Source organism: Colletotrichum tamarilloi (genome assembly GCF_030869305.1).
Source record: "Colletotrichum tamarilloi strain Tom-12 chromosome Unknown Scaffold_31.1, whole genome shotgun sequence".
NCBI lineage: Eukaryota > Fungi > Ascomycota > Sordariomycetes > Glomerellales > Glomerellaceae > Colletotrichum > Colletotrichum tamarilloi.
Window position 1 is genome coordinate 243,877 of NW_026849414.1, and position 27,708 is coordinate 271,584.

At 52.3% G+C, this 27,708-nt stretch overlaps 8 protein-coding genes across 8 annotated transcripts; 5 read left to right on the top strand and 3 right to left on the bottom strand.

Annotated features, from left to right (window-relative positions):
• Positions 1 to 491: 491 nt before the first annotated feature.
• CTAM01_08697 (uncharacterized protein) lies at positions 492 to 2,049 on the top strand (the record flags this gene model as incomplete). Its single annotated transcript, XM_060524717.1, has 2 exons — positions 492 to 816; positions 884 to 2,049. 2 exons carry the CDS (start codon positions 492 to 494, stop codon positions 2,047 to 2,049), a joined length of 1,491 nt encoding a protein of 496 aa, XP_060380664.1.
• A 632-nt stretch (positions 2,050 to 2,681) lies between these two features.
• Positions 2,682 to 3,656, bottom strand: CTAM01_08698 (60S ribosomal protein L27a; the record flags this gene model as incomplete). Its single annotated transcript, XM_060524718.1, has 4 exons — positions 2,682 to 2,931; positions 2,983 to 3,028; positions 3,087 to 3,205; positions 3,625 to 3,656. 4 exons carry the CDS (start codon positions 3,654 to 3,656, stop codon positions 2,682 to 2,684), a joined length of 447 nt encoding a protein of 148 aa, XP_060380665.1.
• Positions 3,657 to 4,222: 566 nt separating this feature from the next.
• Positions 4,223 to 7,053, top strand: CTAM01_08699 (DNA repair helicase; the record flags this gene model as incomplete). Its single annotated transcript, XM_060524719.1, has 4 exons — positions 4,223 to 4,384; positions 4,439 to 4,897; positions 4,951 to 5,667; positions 5,719 to 7,053. 4 exons carry the CDS (start codon positions 4,223 to 4,225, stop codon positions 7,051 to 7,053), a joined length of 2,673 nt encoding a protein of 890 aa, XP_060380666.1.
• A 2,138-nt stretch (positions 7,054 to 9,191) lies between these two features.
• On the top strand, positions 9,192 to 13,499 carry CTAM01_08700 (NACHT and TPR domain-containing protein; the record flags this gene model as incomplete). The annotated part of the gene is made up of 1 exon (XM_060524720.1): positions 9,192 to 13,499. The coding sequence occupies one exon, from the start codon at positions 9,192 to 9,194 to the stop codon at positions 13,497 to 13,499; it is 4,308 nt and encodes a 1,435-aa protein (XP_060380667.1).
• A 982-nt stretch (positions 13,500 to 14,481) lies between these two features.
• On the bottom strand, positions 14,482 to 15,175 carry CTAM01_08701 (uncharacterized protein; the record flags this gene model as incomplete). Its single annotated transcript, XM_060524721.1, has 2 exons — positions 14,482 to 15,003; positions 15,125 to 15,175. 2 exons carry the CDS (start codon positions 15,173 to 15,175, stop codon positions 14,482 to 14,484), a joined length of 573 nt encoding a protein of 190 aa, XP_060380668.1.
• A 3,724-nt stretch (positions 15,176 to 18,899) lies between these two features.
• On the top strand, positions 18,900 to 19,286 carry CTAM01_08702 (uncharacterized protein; the record flags this gene model as incomplete). Its single annotated transcript, XM_060524722.1, has 1 exon — positions 18,900 to 19,286. One exon carries the CDS (start codon positions 18,900 to 18,902, stop codon positions 19,284 to 19,286), a length of 387 nt encoding a protein of 128 aa, XP_060380669.1.
• A 1,590-nt stretch (positions 19,287 to 20,876) lies between these two features.
• CTAM01_08703 (uncharacterized protein) lies at positions 20,877 to 21,491 on the top strand (the record flags this gene model as incomplete). The annotated part of the gene is made up of 2 exons (XM_060524723.1): positions 20,877 to 20,920; positions 20,975 to 21,491. The coding sequence occupies 2 exons, from the start codon at positions 20,877 to 20,879 to the stop codon at positions 21,489 to 21,491; spliced, it is 561 nt and encodes a 186-aa protein (XP_060380670.1).
• Positions 21,492 to 21,799: 308 nt separating this feature from the next.
• Positions 21,800 to 24,940, bottom strand: CTAM01_08704 (glycosyl hydrolase family 43; the record flags this gene model as incomplete). Its single annotated transcript, XM_060524724.1, has 1 exon — positions 21,800 to 24,940. One exon carries the CDS (start codon positions 24,938 to 24,940, stop codon positions 21,800 to 21,802), a length of 3,141 nt encoding a protein of 1,046 aa, XP_060380671.1.
• Positions 24,941 to 27,708: the final 2,768 nt, after the last annotated feature.

The window sequence follows — 27,708 nt, forward strand, 5'->3', positions numbered from 1 at the left end:
ATTCTCTCAATTCCCTTCCACCACAGCCTCGGATGACGCAGTGTACGACCCAGCGAGATTCCTCAGCTGGCCTCACTCAACCCAACCTGGATGCTATCGATCAATTGACTCGCTTTGGCCAGACCCTCGACGTCCAGGCCTGGCACCGGCACGATTGGGCAACAACACCAACGCCAACTCCGCCGCCACAACACCAAAGCCGCCAGACACACCACCACCACCACCCTCCTCCTCCTCCACAACCACCACAAACACAATCACAACCACCACACCAACAACACCAAAGCTTTCTGCAGCAAAACTCTCAACAACACCACCACCACCATCACCAAACTCAATCACGCACCCATCACTCACAGACATACCAAGCTTCTTCAACGACAGTCCCGGCCCTAGACACTGTCTCGAACCGTACACGCGCGCCCTCTCCCTTCCATGCCCCGGCACTCACCTCTACCGCCCCGGCAGACGTGCGATTGGCCCACCGCCCCATGACCGCAGAGTCGAGACCACAGCAGCACTCCATGGCCACTGCCACTGCCACTGCCACGCGCAAACGCAGCCGCGACGACTTTGAAATCCACCAAGATCCCCCCCACGCCCGCACAGAAGACACCGAGATGATGGCCGAGTCCGAACAACACACCGAAGAGGTCGAGGACGAGGAGGACGACGTCGAGGTTGAGGATCCGTCCGACGAGAGCTCCGATGAAGACGAGGTAGTCGACACGGGTGTCCAACGCGACATGGACCGTTTACAAGACACCTTTCCCGGTTTCCCCCAAAGATATCGCCTAATCAAGAGGATCGGTGAAGGTATGTCACTCTCATGTCGCCCTCCCCGCCTGTTGTTTCTCACTAACACCCCCGCTCCCCTCTGCAGGCACCTTCTCGACAGTCTACAAGGCAGAAGACCTCCAATACGAATTCTATGATAACAGCTGGGATCTCGAAGAGAAGGACAATCTCGCTGCAAAGTGGACATCCCCGCCTCTGAAGCCCAACGCCAGCAACACCTCAGTAACTCGCGAACGTCGCCGCGCCCGATACGTCGCCATCAAAAAGATCTACGTCACCTCGAGCCCCAACCGCATCCTCAACGAGCTCGAGCTCCTCCACGATTTGAGAAACTGTGCCGCCGTCTGCCCCCTGATCACAGCCTTCCGGTCCACTGATCAGGTCATTGCTATACTGCCCTACTTCCGCCATGAGGACTTCCGCGATTACTTCCGCCAGATGAAGGTCTCTGACATGGCCATCTACCTCCGCAGCCTGTTCACCGCCCTCAAGGCTGTCCACGAGCACAAGATTCTCCACCGCGATATAAAACCAACAAATTTCCTCTACGACCCTCAGTCGCGACGCGGTGTACTGGTCGACTTTGGTCTCGCTGAACGCGAAGGTTCTGACAGCAAACCTTGTCTCTGCCACGAGAGCAAAGACGTCCGCAAGCAGAGGATCACCAACAGCGCGGCATCCCAAAACGGCCCTCAACAGGGCTACCCCAAGACAGATACTCGGCCGTCCAGAAGGGCGAACCGTGCTGGCACGAGAGGTTTCCGTGCCCCCGAGGTGCTTTTCAAGTGCACCGAGCAGACGACCAAGATCGATATCTGGTCAGCCGGGGTTATCCTTTTGACAATCATGAGCAAGCGATTCCCCTTTTTCAACAGCGCCGACGACGTCGAGGCCATGATTGAGATCGCCACCATCTTTGGTGTCAAGCGTATGAAGCAGTCTGGCCTCCTCCACGGCTGCATGTTCGAGACCAACATTCCCACCGTCGGCAACGCAGGATTCTCGCTGGGAAAGATCATTCTCTGGTCTACGTGCCGCACCGATGGCGGTAAAGACGGTCAGCCTGGCATTCCCCTGACAGACGAGGAGAAGCTGGCCGTCGATTTCCTAGAGCGATGCATGGAGCTCGATCCTGCTCGACGCATCAGTGCCAAGGATGCGTTAGAGCACGAGTTCCTACGGGAGCCTAAGCCCAAGCAGTCGGTGGAGGTGGATCACGATGACGATGAGATGGATATGCTAGAGGCGTAATGATAATGTTTTTGACACCAAAGGAAAAGAAAAATTTCGATACCAATGGTGAGTGCTTTAGGCCACACTAAGTGAGGAATGGATGGTTGATGGAGTCAGACATGTATATGTACAAAAACTGGACGAACATATGGGATTTGGGAGTACAGAGGTAGGCATATGCCTGAAGGTGGTGGAGAGGCAAGGGCTTGGGAAAAGCATGCATCATATTGAACGGCATAAGACACACGGAACACGCATATACAACAGACAAGACGAGACGAGTAGACGTAAAAAGTAATACCATTCCAAATCGTATCCCGTCCGCCTTATGGAAAACCCAGACACGCCACTAAACATAAGATCCCTGGATATCATCAAAGCCATGAACTTTTTGATTTTGGAAGAGCCTTTCGTTTTTTTATTCGTCAAACTCCTTGGAGGTCGGATCATTATGTAAAAATGAAGAACCGTTTTCCTTGGCCCTTTTCCCGTGCACCCGCAAAGCTTTTGAGCTGCGGGTGACACATTCGCAGAACGCCGTCCGCTTGATGACCCGTGACTATCTCATGTAGCCATCATTGTATTTTACCCCCCAACGAGTGCTGCACATCATCCGTCCAAGAGTTGGTATGATTTGGATTTGACTGAACTTATGCGACGAGCTCAACGACACCACCGGCCTCGGTGATCTTCTTCTCGGCCAGCTTGGAGACCCAGCGGGCCTTGACGACGATGGGGACCTCGGGGAGGCGGCCCTTGCCGAGGACCTTGGAGTAGCCGAAGGGGAGGAGGTCGATGACGGGGACCTTGTCGCCCTTACCGGCGAGGTACTCCTCGCGCTTCTCAGCGGGGACGAGGGTCCAGAGCTTGTCCAGGTTGATGACGGGCTTCCAGAAGTGGCTGCACAGATGTTAGATGGGATCTCTGGGGTATCAGGATTGGGGAACGTACGCTTGCTGCTTGTGGAAGTAACGCATACCAACCTTACCGAAGTAACCTGGAAGAGCGAGTTAGCAAAGCGGTCATGATGACTTCGGAGAGGCAGAAGGACATACCGGGATGGTACTTGTCGAGGTTAGTGCGGTGGTGGTGCTGACCACCGGCCAGACCACGACCACCGGGGTGCTTGCGGTGCTTGCCAACACGTCCGTGACCGGCGGAGACGTGTCCGCGGCTACAGAGAGAAAAAGAGAAAGTCAGCTTCCGGGTACATTTGGAAACGAAGACAATTCTCCCAGGATCGCAGAATGGCAGAGTTGGTGGTACCACGCCAGTCCTATCCTCACATCTCTGCGTGTTTCCACGGAGAGGAAAGAGTCCAGAAGTAGTGTGATGACCTCCTTTTTGCTGGGGAAGCAATGCTGACGCCCTTGTTTTCAACATGCTAAACCCCCTCTGAACCATCGCGCCTGCATGGCATAACGCCAAAAAAGACATCATTGTATGTGTTCCTTCTTTTTCATCCTTCCCATCCCTCACGACGGTTCGCTGGCCGTATCAAGCCATCGAAATAGACTGCGCGCGCGCGATACCGTCGACAAGGGATAAGACCAGATTTATAGAGTCGGAGCGGAGCGGGATTGGTAGACGTACTGCTTGCGGGTGCGCGAGAATCGGGTAGGCATGGCGTCGGCTGTGGGAGTGGTCGACTTTGGTGGTTAGTATCGCTGAGGAACTTCCTGTCAAAAAGTTCGCAAGCAGGAAATTTGTGATGGTGGTGGTGGCAGGCTGGCGGCAGAGCTTCGGGCAATTGGCGGGGCGGAGGGCAGCCAGCCCTAAGGTTGTTTCCCTGGCTCTGGACTAGGAATGAGGGTATTATGTCAGCATCGCATTCTCGCTTGCTCCTCTCAGTTTTTCCCAAGACCCCACTCTGCTGCATCCAGCCCGGTCCATTGCTCACCGAGCTCTTGACCTTTGCCTTGGACAGGACTGGTCCATGCCCCCTCCTCACCGAGGTGAGCTTGATTGGTATGTTTTCTTTTGATGCTGGCCAATGCACCTGGCAACCGTGAGCACTTGCATCCCGCAAATGCGTGTACGTTCGTCGACGATCTGACACTCAAAATACTGTACCCACGAATATTTGGATGCTAGTTTCAAACGGAGTACCCGAGGCCTGACTCTCATCGCGTAATAGCTCGCTCCTAGGGCTTCAAGGCGCTTGCTTGCCTATCTCTGATGTCACTTCGTCATGGCGGACAGCGCCCCCAGTGACATGACTGTCCCGGACGGCATTGACTTCAACCATCCTTACACACCTTATGATGTGCAGACTGATTTCATGAAAGCGGCCTATGGCGTATTGCAGCAGGGAAATGGACAGGTCGGCATCCTTGAGAGCCCAACAGGCACGGTGAGAAGTGATCAACAGCACTTCTAGACACCCAGGTGCTAACACCTCTTTTAGGGCAAATCGCTTTCGCTCATTTGCGCTTCATTAACATGGTTGCGGAATCAGCGTGTTGAGGAACACGAGGCATCCCTCAAAGTCAACATGGACGACTTCAAGGATGAGCCCGACTGGATTGTGGAGCAAATGCTGCGCCGGAAAAGAGATGAACTCGCCCGCACCTGGGAAGAGCGAGAGAAGAAGCTGGAACAGATCCGTCAAAAAGAACAGGCTATTGAAGCTCGCAGCGCCAAGCGACGCCGCTTTGACGATGGCCCCTCGAGATCGAAGCCTCGTGCTCTCGAAGTTGAGGAGGATGCCGAATTCTTGCTTGATGAGCCAGACGCAGCCGGGTCGGCCAATGGCGGCGATGCCATGAGTGGTCTGAGCAAAGAGACAAAAGACATCCTATCCAGGTTCGGCTTGGGAAGTCTCAACGCCAATCAAGAGGAGGACAAGGTCGAGGACGGAGTCAAGGTGCGCAGTGCCCCTGTTGTTGCCGGGTACCATAGTAACATGAATTACATCAGATATACTACACATCAAGAACGCACTCGCAACTCACCCAATTCATCCATGAACTGCGACGACCATCCTTCCCATCATCCGTACCTCAGTCGATTGTGCGACGCCAAAGTGAAGACGACCACCCTGCCAAAGAAGCAGTCAAACACCTGCCCCTATCGTCACGCCAGAAACTCTGCATCAACCCCTCCGTATCGCGCCTTGGCAGCTTATCCGCCATTAATGACCGTTGTGCGGAACTCCAAAAGCCAAAGTCAAAGGACAAGTGCCCTCACGTCTTGAAAGAAGATAATATTGCCGAGACGCATCAGTTCAGGGACACCGCCCACGCCATGTTGCCTGACATCGAAGACCTGTATCATCTGGGGAAGAAGCTGTCTATCTGTCCGTACTATGCATCACGCGCGGCGATTGCTGGTGCCGAGATCGTCACTTTACCATACCCCTTGCTGCTACAGAAGAACGCAAGAGATGCACTCGGCATCAAGCTAGAGGGCAACGTTGTTATTGTCGACGAGGCGCACAATATCATGGACGCTGTAGCCAACGTATATGCATCCGAGGTGAAGCTGAGCGAGCTGAGGAGGGCACGACAGATGCTCGGTATCTACGTCAAGAAGTTTGGCAAGAAGCTGAAGGGAGAGAACCGAGTCATGGTCGGGCAGGTGGGCAGAGTCGTCGAGGGTCTCAGCGAGTGGATGGACGGGCAATTGAAGGCCAAGGTAAGTCGCAACGCTTGAGGCCTTCTGTTTGCGTTGACTAACATGTTGCAGAGTACCCAGGGCATCGTCGACTCCAAAGTTCTCCTCCGCTGCAAGGGAGTGGATCAGATCAATCTGTTCCGCCTGATTCAGTACATCCAGGAGTCAAAACTCGCCTACAAGATTGAGAGCTACGTAGCCCATGTCGAAGAGGAAGCCTCCGATGCAGGCCACGTCAAGGCATCACCGAGATCTTCCACGCCTGTCCTACACATATTATCCTCCTTCCTGATATCTCTCACCAACCTTAGCTCCGAGGGACGCATTTTCTACGAGAAGCTCACTACGAACCCGCCAGATATCCAACTTTCCTACCTGCTACTGTCACCAACGCACGCCTTCTCAACCATTGCCACGAGCGCCAGAGCGGTCATCCTCGCCGGCGGCACTATGTCTCCATTTGACGACTACAAGGACCATCTCTTTCCCTATCTTTCCACCTCGAAACTTACGACCCTCAGCTGCGGGCACGTCATTCCCCCCTCTAACCTCTGTGTCTGGACCCTGGCAGGCACACAGCCCGGCCCAAATCGGGACACCAATTCCACATTCGAGTTCAGCTTCCAGCGCAGGGCTGACAAGGCCATGGTAAGCCAGCTGGGTCTGGCCATCTTGAACATGTGCAACGTCGTGCCTGATGGTGTGGTCGTGTTCTTCCCCAGTTATGGGTACCTCGATGAAGTCGTTGCAATTTGGGATAGCCGGACTGTTGGGGAGCCCAAGTCAATGTGGCAGCGCCTTCAGGAAAGAAAACAGGCATTCAAAGAAACCCGCGGCGGATCCAGCGACGAGGTGCTGGAGGCGTACAGCCAAGCCATTTTAGGTGATGAAACCGACAGAATACCGGGAGCGCCACCCAAACCTCGAGGTGCCCTGCTACTCAGTGTAGTCGGCGGTAAGATGAGCGAGGGCATCAACTTCTCCGATCGCCTGGGCCGCTGCGTCATTATCGTAGGTCTGCCATACCCAAACATCAACTCTCCCGAATGGAAGGCCAAGACGGAATACATCGAGACCACGACTGTCCAACGACTGACGGATCCCGCGGGCGCGACGAAGATGTCGAGAGACGAGGCGTTGGTGGTCGCGAAACAGGCGGCTAGGGACTTTTACGAGAACGCTTGTATGCGAGCCGTCAACCAGAGTATCGGGCGGGCCATCAGGCACATGGGTGACTATGCAGCCATCGTACTTGTGGATCGCAGGTATGGAACGGAGAGGATCCGGGGCAAGCTTCCTGGGTGGATTCGGGGCGGTATGAATGGTGATAGTCACGAGAAGGGGCTGCCTCAACTGATGGGAGCCCTGAGTGGGTTCTTTCGGTCGAAGAGGACTGGAGCATCGTGATGGTTCGTTGGCATCATTGATGTGTACTATCTAGCGTATAGACCGTATTGTATATGCTCATGGGCTGGCGACTTTCCTGTCATGATGAAGTCCACGTGAGGAAGCCAACTGAACCGAAGTACACGTAGGAGCACCAAATAAGCCTCCTATCTATTCCCAGACCCCAGCCTAATCTTACCGGGTGCAAGGATGCACTCAGAGCGCAGTTCTGGACACTTACCTAAGGACTGGACTCAACAATATCGATCTTGATCACGGGAGTCTCGAAACGACAGAAGTCGAGGCTGGCCTTATGAGGATCACGTGGTGTAGTAGGCAGCGTTGAATCATGTAGTTTCTGGTGCAACCCGGCAATAATAGCAATGTATCGCATGCCGCGGCAGTAGGCTGCAGGCGAGGAATGATGAATCATGGCATTGTATTCCAGGTCGAGCGGCGAGGCTGTATAAAGACCGTCGAGTGCGTTCCTGTCACCAGCCTCCAGGCGGCACCCTAGGTCGGGGGATCAGGACACACTAGCTGGGTGGTGGACTCCTTTTGGGCCCTTCATGTATCGCCGCATCTGTGTAGTACTAGGGTGTTCCCTCAAGTCTGGATATGCAAAAGATTTATTTGTGGTGGTCAGGGGTTCGCGAATTATTCAAGTTCCAAATCACGATTCTAAAACATTTGACAAGTAGTAAAAAAAGTTGAGAGATACTTGATGAAAGGACATTCCATCTGAGTCAATCTAGAATCGGCAATTATACAGTTACAAAAGGCAAAGCCACTAATTTGATAAAGGAACGACTTAACGTTGGCTTGGAATATAAGGTAGGAGAACATCGGCGGAAGGAGCTCCCGTCATTGACTCCCGGAGCGGCACTCCGGCGAAAATCGCAAGCTCATTGGACGAGAGGCCTTCTGCTGTTATGTCAGCAGGGGGATTGTTATGTCAGCAGTCATACGGCACCAGTCCCCTGTGGCACCCCCACTTGATCCCCATAACGGTACCTTAGTGGTGTAAGCCGTAGTGAATCTCATTCTTGATTTTCCTCTTTCCATCCCACCTCAAATGCGACTGTTGCTGTTCAAATTCGCGGCCTCGTGTTACCCTACCGTAATTCGGTTGCCTGAAATGGCGTCTATCCCGTGACTCACTGCAACGAAACAATGAGGCTCTTGAGCACTGTTCATGAAAGCCGTCATGAGAAACGGGCAGGCTATTGAACCAGTCACTCACTCACTGAACAAGAAGCTGATTGTCATGACTCTCAGAGGTGTACATCAGCCCTCTCTGGCACTCGCAGCGGGAGCCGACGTGGCATAGCTACCTACCTACCTTACACCCCGCAGTTCTGGTGTTTTTGAGGTTCCATAGTGAGAATCCTACGCTACCTCGTCTAGTATTCTCTGCATACGCCGTCTCGCCGCGATATCCACCGGGCCCCAATGAGCTGACGAGCTGACCTCAGTGACCTTGACCTGAGCAGGGCTTCGTCTTGTCGGTTATGTCACGCGTCGCGGTGACGGTTTGCAGCTTGCGGCTTACCATGCATTCACCGCCTCATTTCGCCTCGTCTGGCCTGGCCTGAACAGCCTTGACTCTGAACAGCCTGCCGACCTGACCTTACAGACTGAACAAGCTGTCTTCCTGGCCTCGGACTGGTTGGTCGACTTTGATTGCACAGCTGCCCAAGTCTCCGCAAGCTTACTCGTACCTTACTACTTGTAGAGTACGAGGTAAGGTAGATCTACCCCTCGTCACTCCCGATCTCTCTCACGCACGTCTCACCACCACCACCACCACCTTCTTTAACCTTGCCTTGGTACTTTAAAGCAACTTGATCTTAGGTGCTTACTTCCTTAGTTGTAGCCACTCGGTCGCTCCCGCGCTCCTTCCGTTGCCTTAGCTTGCGGTTTCAACTTTTTTGGGCAGTTGCTTTCCCGTCCACCGTCATCTCGTCCCTGCCTCTTTTCAAGTACCGCCTTAGGCCAATCTGAGCTGCAACTTCTGGCCAAAACCACACCCCGCCAAAGTGGGTGACGAACTTCACTTCTACTACTTCTCTTCGTCGTCCTCCTCCTCCACTACTATTGGCGTTGTTGTGATTGCTTTGTCCTCTGCATCTTCACCTCGGAAGAAACCCCTTGCGAATATGGGCGGTTCCGATGCCATCGATCGGCGATTTGCCGACGTCCTAGACAAAGCTCAGAAACAGTATGCCGATTCCCAGGGGGGGATTGATCTCACGGCTTACATGAGCCCGCCCATCAAGTCCACCGAGGACCTCATGGGACTCATTGCCGACGAGAACAAAAAGTTTCAAATGTTTCGAGACAAGCGCAAATACATATTCGACCACCTAGCGGCCGCTTGCAAACCTCTCGAGATTGCCGGCGAAGCATTAGCAGGGGCGGCTGAAAGTGTTTTTCCACCAGGTCAGACCATCTTCGCAGTCGTCGCTTACCTTATCAATACCGCCAATGGTATTAGAGAAAACTACGATGTCATCATTACTTTATTTGAACAGGTCAAGGACTTCACTATTAGATTCAGATTCTACGTCTCCGAGGAGATGTCATCCGAACTACAGGACAAGCTCGTCGAGGTTCTCGTCACCGTCTTCGAAATTTTCGTCATCGCCGCACACGAGGCAAAAATGGGCCGTCTCAAGCGCTTTGTCAAGGATTTGTTCGGCAAGGGAAGCAAGGTATCTGATGCCATGACGAAGCTGGCTTCCCTCACCGAGAGCGAAGAGCGCCTGGTCATCGCAGAAACCAGTGCTGGCGTCAAACGGTCCCTTTCAAATGAGCAGAAGCTCCTAGAGATGATGTCAAGAGTCGATGTCAACGTCCAGACCCTGCGCAACGAGACTCGCGTGCCCCAAACGAGAGAGCAAGCTCTTTCTTCCAATAGAGACAAACTCAAGAAGATTCTCCAACCCTCCGTTTACCCCGTGGATACCTATACTGCTCTAGATAGGACGCGCACCGCTGGCACCTGCGAATGGATTCTGCAAGACCCTGCTCTCCAGGCTTGGATAGCTGGCGATGTTCGTTTCCTCTGGATTTCTGGAAATCCCGGCACAGGAAAGTCATACCTGACCTCTCGTATGGTGTCGTGGGGCCGAGATCTGCTCGACGAACAGCAGACTACCAGCATGATGGGTTACTTTTTCTTCCGCCAGAACAACCCTGAATCTAGATCCGTGGTCCAGGCTATCAAAGACATGGCATACCAAATCAGTGAGCAAGATGTCTTTTACGGCAAACAGCTCGTCCAGAACATCTCTTCCAGCGATGAGATCAAGACTGTCTCGAGCGCCTTTCGGAAATTACTCGAGGACCCCTGCAAGCCAGACAAATGGAAGAGACACATTTATCTCCTTGTGGACGGCCTAGATGAAGCCGAGCCGAGAGAAGTCACAGAGTTCTTATCACTGCTGTACGGCCTGAACAAGCAACAATCGACTGGAACAAGAGTGCAGGTTGCTCTGGTTGGACGGAATACTCTTACAGAGGAAGTTCAGGAATCGATGGGAGACGAATCTATCAGCCGATCGCTTCTTGTCACACCCGACCGGAATGGGGCCGACATTGAGTCGTACATCAAGGAGGGCATCAATCGTTCTCGCATTCTTCGAAGCTCCACACAAAAAGAAAAGGACAAAATCATCGATGCCATGATCAAACAAGTCGACGGTCTTTTCATTCTGGCCAAGTTCATGTTGACTGAGATCAACAGAAACAGACACCTAACGGACATTGCCAACAGCTTGAAGACCTACCCCAAGGAGATGAATGGAATGTTGACAAAGACCGTACTCGATTTCAGCACATCCTTCACCCAAAGAGATGCAGACGATCTGAACGAAATCTTGCGTTGGGTCTCGGTAGCTGAGATGGGCCTGACCCTCCAGCAAATCGAGTCTTTTCTGGCCCTTAAGATGGGAGACGCCCCGCTGGACCTTGAAGGATTACTGAGAGGCAAGCTCTCCTGCTTCTTCACACTCGAGCGGGAAGATGGGCTCTCGACAGCTGATCTCATTGAAAAGCACGAAAGAAACCCCCGGTTCGATTCCTTGGACACTGATGTAATCAGGGAGATTCAGTATGATTCAAAAAAGAGCACAACCTATGTCAGCTTCTTTCATGATTCCGTCAAGGAGTTCTTCCGAGGAGACTCATCAACGAATCTCAAGGCACCTGGCGCGCAGTGCCCGTCCATTGGGTTCCATCTTGCCGACGCGAGACTGCACGTTCTCAAAACCTGTTTGCGGATCTTCACTGACCCAGCATACTTTACTTTGGGCAAGGATGGACTCTCTGCGCAAAGGTACGCTGCCTGGTACTGGCAAGAGCACTTGGACGACGTCGATGTCACCGCTATCTCTAAATCTGAGAAGGCCGACATCGGCATACGTCTCTTCACCATGATGACCGACCCGGATATCCTTCTTACCTGGACGAACCTGTTTGAGGAAAGTCTCGACATCTGGACTGACCATAATATCGAGATTGTTTCTCAGTGGCTGAGAGATGCCGATGCCATAAGCTCTCTGACTCCGGAGCAGAAGGAGTGGACCAAGTCGGCGACAGCAAGCCCTGCAAAACTGCTTGAACCTATGGGGAGGACGTTCGCCAAGGCTTGGCTTGGCGAAGGCTCTCGAGTATACATGACGACGTTGTTCTGTTTCGGTGTCGTCCAGTCACTGCCGCTGCTGGAGGGGGGCGGCAAATGGTCTGATTCCGAATATCACTGGCAGGATGTGTCACTGGAAACGAGGATCCAGCAAGCCGCCGACTGGGCGAACCAACCTAAAACGGGACATTGGCTACGGAGAATCGGTAGTACTCTCTTGAACTTGGGAGAGCACACCAAAGCACTGGAATACTTCAATAATGCTTTCGAAAAGGATGGTAACAAGGCAGAAAGCTTTGGCCGAATGGGATTGTGTCACGGCCTGAATGGCAACTACGGAGAGGCCCTGAGACTACATCGTGAATGCGAGTCGTTGGAGGAGACGCGCATGGCTGAGGGTCTTTACACTACCGACCAGGAGGTTAAGGGTGCCAAATGGAGACTCTACAGAAATCAGGCTCAGATTGCGGAGTGCTACAATCGCATGGGCCGCATCGACGAATCGATCGAGTATTGCCGCAAGGCTATGGACGTCTATGACGCCCCTGACTTTGAACCCCAAATCGCCTATATCAAGGTCCTCACCGAGAACAACCGTCTTCCAGAGTTGATGAAGCTCTCTGATGAAATGGATGGCCGATTTTCGGATACGGATAGAGGAAACTCTCGTTTCGTGCAATTCCTCTTGACCCAGATCCCCGATCCATCAATCAAGGACTGGTTTCCACAGGCGGCGGCTCGCGCAGATCCAAGGAGGACGGATGACTTGGCAGAACGCTACCGTAGTGCCATCCAGTCCGCGCAAGACGACCAAGATTCTTGGAAACAATTCTATCTGCAGAACGCACTCGGCAACATCTTTTTGGCGGCGCAGGATTACACTACTCTTATCCCTATTCATGAAAGGATCTGCTTTCACGATTACAAAGCAAAAGGCAGTCTGCCTGTCCGGATCGAGTACATCGCTTCATTCAAGCAGCTTACCAGAGCATACTTCATCAAAGCGCTGGAGGCTGACCAGACATTGGTATCCGAAGCCAGTGGTCTATGGGTCAAAAAGCTGGAGAAGCTCATGCAGCAGCAGGAAAAGTACCAGAACAAGAATGTCCCGCTCCACATGGCTGGTTTCGACTTCAATGAACCATCCATCTCTTTGATAGTGCTATACCGTCTGCGCAACAGAGACGAGGAATTACGGCAACTCGTCCACGGTCTTGTCTCTGAATGTCTCAAACTCTTAGAGGACGAGGAGCCTCAGAATGACGAGATCAGCATCCGCCACCTTCAGCGGTGTCTGCTTGCCGCCGGAGACGAAGACAATGCCAAAGCGTTATGGCAGTCGACAAGAACCCCGTCGCTGTCTGCTACTATTTCCGGTCACTTGAAAGCTGACCGAAGACGATCGAGCTCGCCCAAGATCGGCGGGTTGTCACCTAGGATGTCGTTGTCACCCAACAGACGGAGCAAGCAAATATTCCTCACGAAGATCTTCTCAGAAGGCAACGATGTATCTTGCGACCACTGCCTCAAGAGGTTTGAGCCGTCGGAAACGTTCGCAGTGTGTCGGTACTGCATCGACTTGAAGTTTTGCATGCCCTGCTTAGACGTCGTCAAGAGTCAGAAGTTTGAGCCAGGCCACACCTCGGTGTGCAAGCCCAGCCACGACTGGCTCATGGTGCCGCCCTTGGCAGTCAATCTTCAGGCTAATGAGATTTTGGTTGATGGTCAGGTGGGCAAACTGGAGGAGTGGAAGTCAAGGCTACGGAAAGAGTGGGTAAAGACCAAGCAGGGTAACAAAGTAAAGGGGCTTGGAATAATGTAGATGCAGACCATGGAGACGTGGCTGAACGTTGCGTGAGTGGCAATGCACGAGTGCTATGACGGCAACTTTCTCGTCAGAAAGGCCGTGCCGCCCGAGGGATTATTGCTCTGCGCTTTTATGTGTAGTATGATGATAGATTAGTGCTTAATAGCCGCACTTACAGTGCAGCATACCCAGTGCCATTGCGTCCAAAGCATTGTGGCTCTCTGTCCAACCTTTAAGCGCCGACATGAGTGCTAGATCCCACTCAACCCACGTAGACTCAGCTTCTGATATCATTACCTGACATCGAGGCAAGATGTTCGCGGACCAAGGCCAGAATCGAGCATGGGGTGCTGAGTGCTCCAAGTCAGTTCGCCGATGGAGACGGAAGAGCGGAGGATTGGAACAACTTGAATTTGGGAGCTCCAGCCTGGCAGGTCGGGTCTCGGAGCAGGGAATGGCAACATCTTAAGTAAGGTAAGGTAGGTAAGGTATTAGTAAAGGAGGCGCGGAAAACCCGTCGACCTTTGTACATAGAACGTGTTCTGCCGCGGGACATGGGCAAATGAACCTCGGATCGGGCCCACATCCCGCTCACATAGGGGGCCGGTAGACTTCCGAAGCGGCCAGGCGCAGGTCCGTGACTGCGGGGCCGGCGGGCGGCATCACCGAGCAGAGGAAAGCTTAACAAAGTCTGAAAGTTACAACGGGAGACTGACTCGGGATGGATGACATCAGCGAGGGATATTCGGGTACGGGGCACGGGAGATCGTTCGGGTAGGAGTAGAGTTGCCGTGGAGTATCATCCAAAATGGGCTTCAAGTTGGTGCTGTTGAAGTGATGCTACCTCACTTGGTGTTACTGACCTTAGACTCGATGGACCGCGGCGATCATCACGGCCTCATCTTCAATAAGTCACTCAACGCAGTGCAACATAATCCCAGTGGAAAGGGTTTGTATTCATAAGTCATTTCTCGCACGAGAACCTCGGCCCACGAAACTATGCACCGGCGTCCTTGAGAGCAGCCTGCCCCTGCTTCACAATAGCATCCGTCTCATCGGCGCTCAACCCGGGAAGCGGGATCCGCTTGCCCTTGGAATCAATCGACCCGGGGGCCTTCTTGTCCTTGAGATCGAGGCCGGTGACGATCTCGGCCGCCTCCGAGTCCGTCAGCCCGGTCGTCGGGTTGACTTTGTTGTCACCAATCGCCTCGACGCGCGGATCGCCCTTTTTCGGCGTCTTTGCGGTCTTTGTGGTCTTGGCGGTGCCGCTCCCCGACGCCTTTGCTTGTCTCGGCTCCACTGCCGCTGGAGGCAGGCTCCTCGTCTTCGTTGCTGCTGCTGCTGCCGCACTCTCCTCCTCTGCCTCGTCTTCTTCCTCTGCATCTCGTGCTGTTACCGTCTCGACGCGGGAGAGACTCATGTCGTCGACGAGGGCGGGGGCGGCGGAACCTTTGAATTCGATGTCGCGGCGGTTGACGAGATCGACGGGTTGGCGGGCAGTGAGACCGTTGAGAGCGGGCTGTGTTGAGACGTGTTAGCATCAGAGCGTTGTTTCGGTGTATCAAGATCTGTCGGGTGTTGTTGCGACATGACAATAGAAAGAAGAGGGAAAAAAAGAAGAAAAGAAAAGAAAAACATACCAGAGCCGATGCACCGCCCGATAAGGCGAGGAAGACGATTGAGAAACGCATCTTTCTTTATTTTGTCTCGATGAGAGTGAGCGTTGTAATGTGTTGTGTTGTAAAGATCACACACGAAAAATTGATTCAAAATTTTGGCGTGGTTGAAACGACTGTCGGCTACGAGAAAATCCAAGAAACCGAGAGCAGAACAATTGATTTGCAGATTGCAAGTTTGCACAAGCGATGGTGTGTGAGAGAGTGAGTGTGAGATGATGTGTCGACACCGAACTGCTGGTGGTTTACAAATGATACCAGGTCGTTGATGAAACGGTTCAAGTAAATCAGTGAAAAGAAGACAACCAACCAAAGAGAATGGAAGCAGAGAGCCGGTAGAGGTGGAGGGTGGGAGGGGGGTCCAAACACTTTGGGCAACACGTTCTTTGATCTGAACTATATAGTTGATTCAATGTTCGGGCATGCCATCTTAATTCCCACGCCATGCGGCGGCCATGTCGACACACCGAACACAAGAGACATCCGAAGTTGAGAGCACGAACCAATGTCCATGTGCATCTGGGCACCGGTATCATGTCAGTGGAGAAGGGGGGCCATGTTGGAGAGAAGTCTCAACCACGTACCCTTGTCAAGTCTGTCGTGCATCTGGGATTCTGGGCTGCCTTGGGGGGCCTCTGCGATGACATTCCACCCGAAGACAAAACCCCAAAGAGATGGGAAGCCCCAGCTGCTCCACGGATGAGACACAGGGATGATGCCGTATATCCAAAACTATGGCGAATCAACTGGCAGGCTGAGACGGCACAAGGGGTCCTTGGAACAAGAAGGGGATTCCATAGAAGTTCCCTAGAAGGCTGGGCTGCGCGTTGGTTGAAGCACGACTCCGTGGACTACCACATCACCACGGAAAGGGTGTGTCTGCGCTGGGTTTGGATGATTTGAGTGCAGACTGTTTCGCTGGGTAGCATCAGAGCGCCTCTTTCCGGACTCTCTAGGGGGTTGGTTTCTGTCATTGTGGGCGACCAACACACCTATTTTTGCACTCTCAGACTTTCGTCTCCTGAGTCTTGACTAGTTAACTCTCTTCTCTTGGAGGGGAAGGGGAAATAGTCGGGTCTGGAAGTCTCTGGACTAACAGCGCAGCGCAGTCCGCAGTCGCCGAACACCTGGCCTCCCACTCGTAGTCTCCAGGTCCGGAGTTCAGCACGGCATGGACCGTTGGCTTTTTTCCCCCCTCGTCCAAACATCGGTCCTCGCATCGAGACCGAGGCCGCGAGCAACGCACCGACCAGCCCGACTTTTTCGGGTGGTTGAGCTTTTTGAAAGGGGGGTTTGCCGGGGGCATTCGTGGTCTTGGAGGGGCAGATTTGTCACTTTGGGCGGAGTGAAACAGCAACGCCCGACTCGACGTGCTGTGACGAACGAGGGTTCTTGTTCCGCCACACGCACATAGCATAATTCCTGTGCAATTCCCGTGAGGTGTTATGGATGTTCCTTGACATAAATGTGCGCATCTACCACACGAGTGCGTGTGTGCTCACCTCCCGACCATGACAAGCCTTTTTCCTCGCCTCATCTACACGAGCAAATGAGGCGGTGTTTGGGTGAATAGGGGCTATCCGAAGGCTCAGTAGGTGCGGATTGAAAAGGATTGGCCACTTGGTGAAGAACAAAGTGTACGATAACTCTAAATCAGAGTAGGCTCGGGCCCATTCAACGTTGGCCAGAACTGAGGGACCGGTATCCGTACAGCACACTAACACATAGTAAGTGTTGCAAGGAACGGGTAAAGTAATAAAGAGCCCAGTGGAAGATGGGCACCGAGATAAGATTGATTGCGATCCGCCCCCAACTTCTTCTAACCCAGGCCCACCCCGGCCGACACCGACGGTTAACTCGGCCCGGAGCCGGACAAAAGATTGCGTGCTGTACAGTAGTAGACAGATTTTGTGGCTCTGCTTTCCCCAGAGCGGGATGTTAGTGTACTAGTGTAGGTAGTCTATTTCATTAATGCCCGTCGCGTTCCCTCCTTACGCAGTACACAGTAGTGCCGTCGAACCGTCTTTGCCGCCCTCGCGCACTGAAAAGATTACCTGAGACACTGCCCCGTCTTCCAAGGGTGCACGATTGTGGCAATGGGCGACGAAAGGTGCTGACGGCCTCCGTGGCAAGCAACAGACCACCCAAGTTCAACAGACCAACGGTTTGGGGACCCGGCCTGCCGGGCTTAGCTCCGCACCATGGCAATACGGCACCAAGGGATAAAAAACCTCACCATCTCGCATCGTCATGCGTTAAGAGTCGCAAGAAGTGGTCACACTGCGAGCCTCCTTCGGTGGTTCGGCACTGGCGCAATTTACTTGTAACGGGAGCACGGCCTATAAGTTGCCAGATATCGGACGTGGGGCCGGTTTGCCGGGGTGCCGGGGCCGCCTCTACTCACTCCCAGACTCTCCAAGGCCCCAGGTTCAAAGGCCAGACTTAACATGGCTCAACTACCGGCATGGAATCTTCTCATAACGTCCAGAAGAGGGAATTCAACGAAGAGGGGCTTGTCCCAAAAGAGCTCGCTTTCGTTGATGGGCCAGCAGTGTCTCATATCCTAGTAGCAGATCGCATATTTTCAGCTCGAATCCCACCGCTTACGAGCAACTCTCTCACGTGGGCTTCCTATTCGATAGTGCGGACCTTGGCGTCTAGGCTGAGGCCCATGATTCATCAACTCGGTCTTTATCTACTGCCGATATCTCGTGATGCTGGGAGACGTCCGGCACTCATAGTCAACGCGGCAACTCAACCACATCTGTGACACGGAACTTATTAATCAAATCGCTCGAGAGAATGAGAATGATTAATGGATCGCTGCGCTTTCAAAAGTAGACGCAAACTCGAATCCTCTTACGGACATGATGAGCAGCGAGGGCCAGGTCGACTGATTGCCGCCTTTCATGCGCATCGACAGACGCTATTGACTAGAACTTGCACTTTCAAAAAAAAAACTGCTTGCAGGAGTCTAATCTGAAGCCTTTCCATATTTGGCAGGCCATGACCAGGACCCACGGATAAGTCTTGATCACATCTGCAAACTCTCATTCGGGTGTTGCAAGATCCCCCAGTTTTACGGACCTGATTGCGGTGAATTTACCTTCATACAGAGGTCTACGTATACAACATAGGCTAAGTAATGCGTGAAAAAACATCTAATAACCTCAAATTTATGAGTAACATCGGGACAAGCCGTCCGGCCTGGTAAATGATAAGCCATAAGTGTACTAAATGCTACTACCGTCCTGCAAGTGAACCCTCCCGACAATGGTCCACGAAATAGCAGGGTCCCGCGGCTCAAGAAACCCCAAAATATTGCGTAGGACGAAATCAATCTGCTAGCATGAACTCCTAGCATGAGTTGAATAGTCTGATGATTTAACCGTTGTTCGGAGACGTAGATCGAGGGATCCGCTCAATCGGGGACTTAGGGGATAATAGAGCCAAGCATCGCCTAAGCGGCCAATGTTCTACAACCCGAACTCCGTGGTAAATCATACTTTCTCTTCACTTATATATAAGAGAGGTGCTTGATCGATCTTAGAGTCTTTTCCACGGAAAACGGGTGCTACTTAGACGAGACACAAACATCACAACAATCACGAGTTTTTAGTATCACACAAGAACAGCTCATCTTGTTTGCCTGCTAGGTGGCTATAGAACAGCCATCAAATCTCTGGTTGACGCCACAAAGTCGAAACCACTCGCTGAGCGTCCATAAGCTACTCCAAGAATGCGGTACCAAGAGTACCTGGAGGCGTACAACAGCCCCAATGAAAGCGCCAAATCACACTTTTACGCCGAGGACTGCCAATTCCAGTTCCGCGACTTGAAATTATCTGGAAGGAAACCAATCATGGCCATGTTCGCCAAGGGTCACATTGGCGTCAAAGAAGAGCTGCGACCTATTCATGTGCTGGAAACCGATACACATATTTTGGCTGAGCTGGATGCGTGCTTCATGCCCTTTGAAGACACACCGGATAACTTGATCTACCCATTTAAGAAACTCCAGCCGATTTCCTTTCGATTCTTCGCTTCGTACGAGATACGCGACAATCAGATACACTCATTCCGGCTAGCGCACTGGCCTCAGCCGACGGCTATCGAGCCTTTCTGAATAGATGCGGCACATATTCGTCGGTAGAACTGCTTGCTGAGAAAAACCAGGCAGTGCTCGCTAGTTCCCGGATTGGGCCATACTTCAAACCGAGAAGGGTGTTGAGTATTAGCTCTAACATGAAGCCACAAATTATAACTACGTTGGTTGAGAGATTGCGGTAACATCAAGTCCAGGTCGCACGCGTGGAGTGGAGTTACGATGACAACGCCTCGTTTGTGGACACCCCGTGTGATAGTATATCACGCAAACTAGTCTGTACGTCTAAGTCGAATATGAACGTAGAACGGACGTCATGAGGGGTAGTGAAGCGGTCGGGTAAATTTAAATTGCCAACCTTCATCACATCCTGTATCATTCACTTACCCAAGCGTGTTATGCACTGGCGGCCGGCTTCCATAAGTGAGCGTCGGCAGGAAAGCCTCAATTCCAATGTATATTGATCAGCATTAAGATGTAAGCTATCTGATACTAAATCGGAAGATCAGGCGCCGATCACCTGTAGAGGCTTGAATAACCTTGTCAGGGAGTTCGTGAGTGAGGTTTGAATGTCTTAGACTTAAAACCGGAAGTTCTGACATTGTAGTGATTGCCTACTCTTGGCTAAAGCCACTCAGCAAAATGCCAAGGCTCAGCTGAGTTCAACGTTCCGAAAAGCGAACGTGCCACACAGATTGCTTTAGTGGACAAAAGGGGCGCACCGCTGATCACGCTCCATATCCGTCTCTAGATACCGTTCTCCCTCTCTTGAAAGCCTTGTCATGGAATTTGAAGCGTCAGAGCTCAGCATTCTTCAAGGCAGATTATGCCCTGATAATTCTGTTCTGTTATTGTTGAATGGTTCGATGCCGGCTTTTTTCTCGACTTCACGTTTACTCAAGAGGATGTCGATGCTTCGAACTTGGTGAAAACGCTGTCACGTCTCATCGCGAAGTTCACCCTCTTCTCTGCATGCGTGACAGATGGATCAAAGAACATGCAAGATACTCGAGGCTGCCGGTGTCACGGTGGCCTGGTACTATGCAGCGTGTCTATATTTGGACTCAGGCTATCAGCCATCAGCAACGGCCCGTTCTCGGAAATGATTATTTGCGGGGAAGCTCCTCCCTACGAAGGGGGCTTTTTTTCCCCTGCACGACAAAGTGCGCTAGCATATTCAATCTTGTAAAGATCATCAGCATGGCATGTGAGGGCAGATACTGAAAACAACACATTGGTGTTGGCCAAGTACGCCCACACTTTGTATCCCCCGAAGTCGTCTGGTTGCGGGCTAAGGCAAGGCATCCCCGGAACTTTTACGGGATGACGATGGGAAAAGTTCTTCGTGACAAGCCAATCCCGTTCGAGTCTGTCGAATGAGCGAACTTGTAACGGGCTGTGGACCCCGATTACCTTACGTCGTGAAGTTGTGGCATGTCTCAGCAGCATCACACAGGGTAGTAGATCGTTCACGAGGGTTGTCAGCCGGGCAACTTGGTAGTTGACCTCTCACTACTTAAAGGGAGGAGGTTGCGTTCATTCCGACAACCTTGGCGACATCTTCGTCAGCAAAATCTTACTACAGCGCTCAACAGAAGGCCAACAGGCATCATGAGAGTCTTTTCAAGAGGCGTTGCAATCATCGCGATGGCAGTGTAAGAAAGATTCCATGCCCACGAACAGGCCAAGTTTAGCTAACAAGTCGGCAGACTTGCCACGGCTGAGGTGCAAGCCGACACGGTCTACTGTCAAACAGTCACGTCGACTGGCACCATTTGTCCCACATTCGTTCAGATGGCATGTCTTGCCTTGTCAACCATCTTCAGCCAATGCGGATGTCCATCGACAGTTCCAACGAAATCAGTCGACTACCCGTGTGGTGGAAACCCACCACGTGGCTGCATGGGGACTTCATATATCTACGAGACTGCAACCCCAACCTGTGGGGGCGTCACTTTCACCACCGAGGCTGTTCCCACAATTGCGCCAACTCCTACTCCCACTACTGCCGGCCTCGAGGCATGTCCAACGGTCTACACAACAGAAATGTGTGACAAGTGCGTACGGCCTATGTGTGTACAGTTGTCGAAAATCTCTCAGCTTTGCCATTGCCCAACGTCAGTGCCCACCGTCACCGTGAACATTGACTGCCCCAATTGCCCTACGGGATGTGGCACCTACTACGAGTACGAGACTGCAAAGCCGGAGTGCGCTCCGACTGCTTGAGTCAACAGATTAAGAGAATTGTAGGTGATAGGTATCGAGCACTGAGGGGGCAAGATATCAGAACATCCCGGCTGGGATGCATTGCCTTGACTTCGACGCTCTCAAATAGCGTCTTGTGGCAATCAACGGGCCAAAGGCATATGGGGACCGTGATGATTTACATCTTTCAGGGCATATGAGTAGTCAATAAAAGTGAAATCTTCAAGAATCTTGTCATATTCACAAAGTAGACTTCGAACATCTACGAATGTTTCCTAGATGTACAATAACCACGCTCCATTTCTACATAAATCGTCATACTTCATCAATCAAAGACGCATTACGCGCGACATGCGCCGGAACTTTTGAGGAACAGTCTGAGGCTCAACGCTCGTCAGAGTAGGAATGACCGGAATGGCCAACCCCGTATCAGCGTTGAAATACAGATGGTCAATAGTCGTCTCGCGTCTGTAACCACCGCCACCAGGGATACCAAAGCGGTGGTAGACAATGTACCAGTCATCGGTGCCAGGGACGTTGAGGATGGAGTTGTGGCCAGTACCGAGGATGCCTTGAGACGTATCCTTCTGCAGGATGACGCCTTGATACGTCCAAGGACCGTTGAAAGTCTTGGAAGTAGCGTAGCCGACACGGTAGTTTTCAGATCCGGTATCGTCGATGGAGTACGTGAGGTGGTAGAGACCCTCGCGGTAAACCATGAAAAGCCCCTCGCGGAAATCTACGAGGCCAGTCATAAGTTGGGCGGTGTCCCACTTGACAGAGACCATGTCGTCGTTCAGCTGTGCGACCAGAGGGTTGCCATTACCCCAGTAAATGTAGTATTTGCCAGAGACCGGATCGTGGAAAGCCGCCGGGTCAATAGCCTGCCCCGTGGTGACGGCCTCATTGTTGAGGATCATGGCCTCCGGCTGAGCAGTAAATGGTCCCTCGGGAGAGTCGGCTACAGCAACTCCAATTGTCTTCCTGTTCAGAGCTGCGTTCTGGCCGCTAAAGTAGAAGTAGTACTTTCCGTCGCGCTCGGCAATGGTAGGAGCCCAAGCATTGCCGGTCGCCCAGGGAACGTTGCCGTTCGCTCCATCAAGAGTGAGGAAGGGTTCCGCGCTACGGGTCCAGGTGACGAGATCGGTAGACTTCCATGAGTAGAAAGTGTTTCCACCCCAGCCCGGAACTCCGTCGGTGGTGACATAGATGTAGTAGACGCCGTTGAAGACCGCGACGTTGGAGTCAGCATAGAGACCGGGCAGGACGGGGCTACCCATCTCCACGGCGCTGATGGTCCATTCCGCGACGACCTCTTCACCCTTAGAAAGAACGTACTTGACTGGAGCACTCAAGTCGACAGTCGAGCCAGATGCAGGAGATGAGGTCACACCCTCGGTCGTGGTGAAGACAGGGGCGAGAGCCGTAACGTCAGTGCCCGGCTTGACAGGGAACAAGACTTTGCTGTCAGTGGTGTTGATGATGGCCGGGACCTTCAAGACTGAGGCATCAGAAAGAGAGACTTCCGTGATGGCCCCAACGTTTCCAGAGCGAGAGAGGACTTCGGCAGCTGTCAAGGATCTGTTGAAAATCGCAAACTCGCGAATCTGGCCCTTGAAAAGCTTGTCGCTAGAGTAAACAGACTTTCCGATGTAGTTCGCAGTCGTAACGCCATTGCCAATGTTCTCAGGGTCGATGTTGACATCCTCGTTACGAGCCACCTCGTAGCCATTCAGGTAAATGACAGACGTGCGGCCCGAGATAGTGTAAACAAGGTGCAGCCAAGACCCTGTGGGAAGAGAGGAGCTGGACGCTGCTGACTTCTCACCCGTCCAGTTGCCTGATGTGATGCTGGCTCTGTAAGGGCTTCCGGTGGTGAAGAGATAGCCATTTCCGTTGCCATCGGCAGCGGTGTTTCCAATGCCGTAGATGAAGTACGGCGTCGTCTGAGAAGCATCTAGGAGAACCTGGACCTCGATGGCAATATCCTCAACGCCCGACAAGATATTGTTGGGAAGTTTGACAAAGTCATCGACACCGTCGAAGGTGAGAGCGCCATCCACAATAGTAGCACCGCCATTTATCACAGCGTGGTTACCGTTTCCGGAAGCATCTTGAAGCTGGGCGCCATCAACAGCCGAGAAGTCGTAGCGGAGGATCTCGCCTTCAGCCTCGACTGCTCGGCGTGTGGCCGATGAACCAGTCAAAGAGGCAAGCTCGGCAGCGGTCACAGGGATGACGGTTCCGTGACGCGGGCTGGCCGGCAGGCTGTAGGAAGATGATACGGTCCAGTTGGGGTTGCCAATATCGGCAGTCTCCAAGGGAATGTAGCCGCGTCCGCCGTATTCATCAACGAAGAGGTAAAACTTCTCACCGTGGACGTCGTCCGGGTTCGATTTGAAGGTAGTTGGGCCCTCAACAGCGCTTGTACCAGCTTTCTTGCCGATGCAAGAGTCGATGATGGTCCACGAGTCCAGGGTAGCGCGAAGAGATGTAGAACTCTCTTGAATGATATCACTGCATCCCGTACCGCTAGCACCTTCGTCCTTCGTGAATCGGTAGTAGGTATCGGCCGACTTGATGACGGTCGAGTCAATTCTCGACATGCCAGCATCCTGCCAGATAGAAGTCTCGGAAAAGGTTACGAAGTCGCGAGTGGTTGCGTACAGCATGCGGTGGTAGGTGCTGCCAGTGCGGTTGACATCGCTGTCCTCGTAGAGAGACGAAGCCCAGAAGACCAGATAGGCACCAAGGTCATCGTCGTAGTAAGCCTCGGGTGCCCATGTGTTTCCTGCCTCAGGAGGGGAAACCAAGACATGCCTCTGTGCTGACCAGGTCTTGAGATCGTTGGATTCCCAGACCTCAAGATACCGACTACCGATGCGAACTGAGTCGCCCCAAGATGTGCCTGAACCAATGGAGAGATCGGTCGCAATGAGGTAGAAGGTATCGCCCTCGGGCGATCTGATGAGGAATGGGTCGCGCAGGCCCTTGGTGCCGTATGTTGAGGTCAACACGGGCTGACCTCCGTTAAGCTCGGTCCACTTCAGGGCGTCGTTGCCTTGACTAGCGGCGAAGTAGATCTTCTCTCCAGCAATGGAGTTTCCGGTGAAGTAAGAGAATGCGTAGCCCGCAAAGGGATCAAGGGCCACGGCTTTGCGGACGGAAGCGACAAGCTCTCGAGTCTGAGAGCTGCCTTCGTAGTCGATGGAAGCGGTGAGAGCCACTTGGGTATCATCGGCCTGTCTTACGACAACACCACTGCTTGAGATGACCGAGGAGTTGCTTGACCAGGTGACATTGAGGCCGTCAATGGTGGAGGGTAGGTGCAGGTTGCCACGGACATCGTCAAGGTTGGTAACGGTAATAGCGGCAAGAGCTGCCTCAACCTTTGCGGTGTTGTCGTCTTGGCCTCTCACAGTCGCCGCGAGGGCGAGTGCGGAGGAGAGCCAGAAGTGAAGCGACTGCATGACTGGGATTGCTCAGAGAGCCACAAATCGTCACCTTGAACATCAAGCCAGAACATGTATCATAGGATCTGCTTCTCACTTTATATATGTAGCGTTCCTGTAGTCCGGCCCCGACATACGCAGGAGCGGGATGATCTCCCACATCGCTGGGTCAGGACAAGACAAACCGTCCGAGACTTTGGCCGGCCGGCTTGGGTAGCACTGCGATGGATATTGCGCCCATAAACAGCCCAATGGCCGATCATTGCCTCTTGCTATTACGCAAGCCTCATGCTAGCAATGGAAGATTTGCAAGTTCACTTGTGAGGAGCAAGCGCAGCAGTAAAGGCAAAGCGTCGTGGAACGGTTACACCGAAAGCCCAACGGGAACTTGCGGTAGTCACATTAGCTACCCCGAATACCCTTGTCTCTCCGCACTTTGAATACCCCACAATCTCCAAAGACAACCGGCGATGATGCGCATCCCGGCTGTTGATGGCTGGTTTGCGGGGAAGTCGCAGCCGGTGAGGAGACTAGGACACGATGCGCTCGAGTCAGGCAGCCCGGTGGTGCTCAGGTGACTGAGTGAAGATGGAACACATCAAGTCAAACTCTTCGACGACAGACTTCTTGACTTTGAGGTTGACAAGATCTTTCGAGAGAATTGATCCGACTGAAAGCCGTCGCGGCAAGCATGACGTCGGGCTGAGATGTGCCTGTTCTTGTCTCCAAATCGGGCGTAGTTGGCACAAGCATGGTGCCCTTGATCGCGGTGGTACTTGTCATGGAGAATCTTCCAGATGCGGTCAGATTCTTTCACGTGCCTCCAGGGATGGTGCAATAACAACTCGTATTTTACCGGCAATAGTGGCATGGTCTGCTGGGTAGGGGGAAGAAAGTTGGAAACGGACGATGGCTGGGTGATTTGAGCAGGGGAAAGCTGTTCGTGACATCGCAGAAATGATGTACCGAGGCAAAGTTACCACGCGCTCGAATCAAATTGCTCCCGACGTTACGATTTAGGCAAGTCGCCGCCCCGCAACGCGTCCAAACCTTTACTTAGAGTTCCTGTCACCAGGCAGCGCTCGGGCCGAAGCTGCGCGATGCTATCATCAGACCAAATGAAGTCTGAGTTATTTTCTCACAACCAAGAAAGCCTTGGAGCCTTGCCTGAAAGCTTTCCCCTGCCAAGTATACCCTTGATCGTAGCAAAGACACGCGAAAGATGGACAAGCCAGGCAGACCAAATCGGTCTTCTCATATCCAGTGATCAAGCACTTCACGTCCATACTTGAACAGGATCCTGCCTCTGAAGAGTGTCTCGAGTATTAATTTTCACTATCACGCAGTGCAGCCACTTTTAAAGAGTCCAAGTGTGAGGTCAGATCGATAACGAAACAGTGGCATATAGCTAATGATAAGTCAAAAGCAACGGGCGTTCCCGTTCTTACTCACTTAAAATGATCGAGAGTGTCGTGGAATTGACAGAGCGTTAGAGGTGACCAGTAGCAGACAAGATGGTGATTTTTTTTGTCGAAGTCACTTGCCTGACTAGGAAGCTTTCGACGGAAAGCTATAAGAGCCGAAGGAGGACACAATGAAGAAGGAAGCCTTGTTCGCATTTTCTGAGAGGAAGTAGTTAAAAAGTGACATTGGAATGACTTCTGGTGAGGTGATGACACCACAGCCACACAAACATCTTCGCCATCGTTTCCATATTTATCAAGGGAAAGGGCCAACCAAATCCCATGAGACATCAACTAATCACAGTAACTTCCACTGTCACAACATCCACTGTCATAACATCCCCCTCCACTAGTGTCGAACGTAGTCATCATCAACCACGGTGTTGAATCGTATTTGTATGTCGAGCTCGATGGTCTATAAGCAACACTTCGTTCTCCTCGTCTAGCATGGTGAGCTTCCGCCTTAGCTTTCTTTGCTTTGGCCTTCTTCAGCGCCTTTGCTTCTTTCTTGATGGTGGCTTCTTGGCGTTGCTCTCGATTCTCGATCGGAAGGCGTTTCTTTGGATGGATCAAAGCCCTAAGGCTTTTAATCAGAGGTTTTAGCCTGAGAAAGCCTCGAGGCTCTTGGGTGATGGTTGCTTCAGGCGCCATGATGAAAATCGAAGGGGTTATTGAGAGCTTGAAATGAGTGGGTCTTGGAATAGAAGTTTCGGATAGATCTGTTTGATATGGCTCTAGAGTTCGGTCTACGATGAGGTAGACGAGGTTTGATGAAGTTTATGATGATGATGAGATTGGTGATGAGGTTGACGAGTTCATGTTCAGTTGCTCGCCCTTTATGTCATTTTGTTTATAAGAAAGGTTGGCCATCGTTGAGTGATCCATCGACCATGTCATCACTTCGGCACGTCCGCTTGATGATGTCCAAAAGGTGCTTGACATTTCATCACCTGATGGTGATGTGATCAGTGAGTTTCTAGACATAGAGGTAGCGTAGTGATGTTGTTTGGCAATAGCTGATAGGTTCAGATCAACCCCAGCGTCACGGACATTTTGAAATCCTGGTATTAGATAGGTTTCCGTAAAAAGAACAGGTGCTTTCGGCCACTGGACCTATGCATTATTCAACGCATGATCCGAAGCCAGAAGATCGTATATTTCATGCTGAACTACCCAAGTAATCATCATGCTCATTGGGGAAAGTCGAGGATGTGGTGGTGCAGTGAAATTAATCCACTATCACATCATGTTAGCTCAAGGTCAGAGAGCGGAATTCAAATTATCACCACGATTTTCATGACTGTTCTCAAGAGATAAACGATG